We start from the raw sequence: 1,782 nt of genomic DNA, 5'->3' as shown, positions 1-1,782 counted from the left end.
AAAGAAGATCACTTTTCCTTGTGCAAGTACTGTTACTGAGGCCAGCTCTGTCACAGCAGTGCCCATTGCCTGTCCCTGCCTGCGCTCACAGGACTGACACACAGCAGGACGGTGACCAAGCTGCCAGAGCACTCAGGCCTTGCACCAACACCAGGGATGAGAAGGAGAGTGTGGGAGTGGAACCAGAACAGCTCTGGAAGAACAAGCGCTGCTGCTCCCTGGCAGGGCTGCCAGGATGGACTCTTTTCCCTCCATACAGGAACTCGCCCTGCAGCTCTAAATAGGCCTTGCAGGAAGGATACCATGAAAATGAGTCACGACAGGGCCCTTTATTTTGTTCAAATACATGATATAATGGACAGTAGTTATACAAGAAAAGTAGGCAGAGAATGGGGGATGACAACATTATCACAATAAAACTACCATCAACAAAAAAAATAGAGATGAAAGGCTGGTTCTGTAATTAGTTACGTTAAACTGTAATGTAGAAAAAGATGGGCAGTGTATTGCTTAGAAAACACTAAGTCAAGAGTTTCCACAGGGCATATTTGAGCTGCTGGTTCCTCATGCTGTAGATGAGGGGGTTCACTGCTGGAGGAACCACTGAGTACAGAACAGACACCACCAGGTCCAGGGATGGGGACGATATAGAGGGGGGCTTCAGGTAGGCAAACATGGCGGTGCTGATGAACAGAGAGACCACGGCCAGGTGAGGGAGGCAGGTGGAAAAGGCTTTGTGCCGTCCCTGCTCAGAGGGGATCCTCAGCACGGCCCTCAAGATCTGCACATACGACACCCCAATGAACACAAAACAGCCAAATGCTAAACAGGCACTGACAACGAGAAGCCCAAGTTCCCTGAGGTAGGAGTGTGAGCAGGAGAGCTTGAGGATCTGGGGGATTTCACAGAAGAACTGGCCCAGGGCATTGCCCTTGCACAGGGGCAGAGAAAATGTATTGGCCGTGTGCAGCAGAGCATTGAGAAACCCAGTGGCCCAGGCAGCTGCTGCCATGTGGACACAAGCTCTGCTGCCCAGGAGGGTCCCGTAGTGCAGGGGTTTGCAGATGGCAACGTAGCGGTCGTACGACATGATGGTGAGGAGATAAAACTCTGCTGTGATCAAGAAGAGAAAGAAAAAGAGCTGAGCAGCACATCCTAAGTATGAGATGGCCCTGGAATCCCAGAGGGAATTGGCCATGGATTTGGGGACAATGGTGGAGATGGAGCCCAGGTCGAGGAGGGCGAGGTTGAGCAGGAAGAAGTACATGGGGGTGTGGAGGTGCTGGTCCCAGGATATGGTGGTGATGATGAGGCCGTTGCCCAGGAGGGCAGCCAGGTAGATGCCCAGGAAGAGCCAGAAGTGCAAGAGCTGCAGCTCCCGTGTGTCTGTGAACGGCAGGAGGAGGAACTGGGTGATGGAGCTGCTGTTGGACATTGGCTGCCTGTGCGCATGAGGACCTGTGCAAGGAGGAAAAGATAGTGAAGGTTTAGATGAGACTTCTCTGGGAATAATCAAAACCATTTCCCACACACCCTCTCACCCTGTCACACACAGAGACACTTTTCTTTTTCAGGAGAACGTCCTGGCTGGAGCCCTCGTTGGTGCTTGATGAGTGTGCAATGAAGAGCAGGGTCTCTGCCCTGGGGCTCCTGAGGAGTCAGCCTGACCCTGTGTGATCGGGTGGGCAGGGGCCAGTCCTGGGGTTCAGCTTTGTCAGCTGGAACCGCTCCTGGTGCAGAAGGGACTGTCAGCATCTGTATCCCCAGGCCTGAGAAACTGAG

The 1,782-nt window shown here is 53.0% G+C and overlaps 1 protein-coding gene across 1 annotated transcript; it reads right to left on the bottom strand.

Annotated features, from left to right (window-relative positions):
- Window positions 1-520: 520 nt before the first annotated feature.
- Window positions 521-1,435, bottom strand: LOC309448708 (olfactory receptor 14J1-like; the record flags this gene model as incomplete). The annotated part of the gene is made up of 1 exon (XM_082070432.1): window positions 521-1,435. The coding sequence occupies one exon, from the start codon at window positions 1,433-1,435 to the stop codon at window positions 521-523; it is 915 nt and encodes a 304-aa protein (XP_081926558.1).
- Window positions 1,436-1,782: the final 347 nt, after the last annotated feature.

The sequence above is a fragment of the Streptopelia decaocto genome (genome assembly GCF_964273445.1).
Source record: "Streptopelia decaocto genome assembly, chromosome: 21".
Classification (NCBI taxonomy): Eukaryota; Metazoa; Chordata; class Aves; order Columbiformes; family Columbidae; genus Streptopelia; species Streptopelia decaocto.
This window is presented reverse-complemented; position numbering and strand designations above follow the sequence as displayed.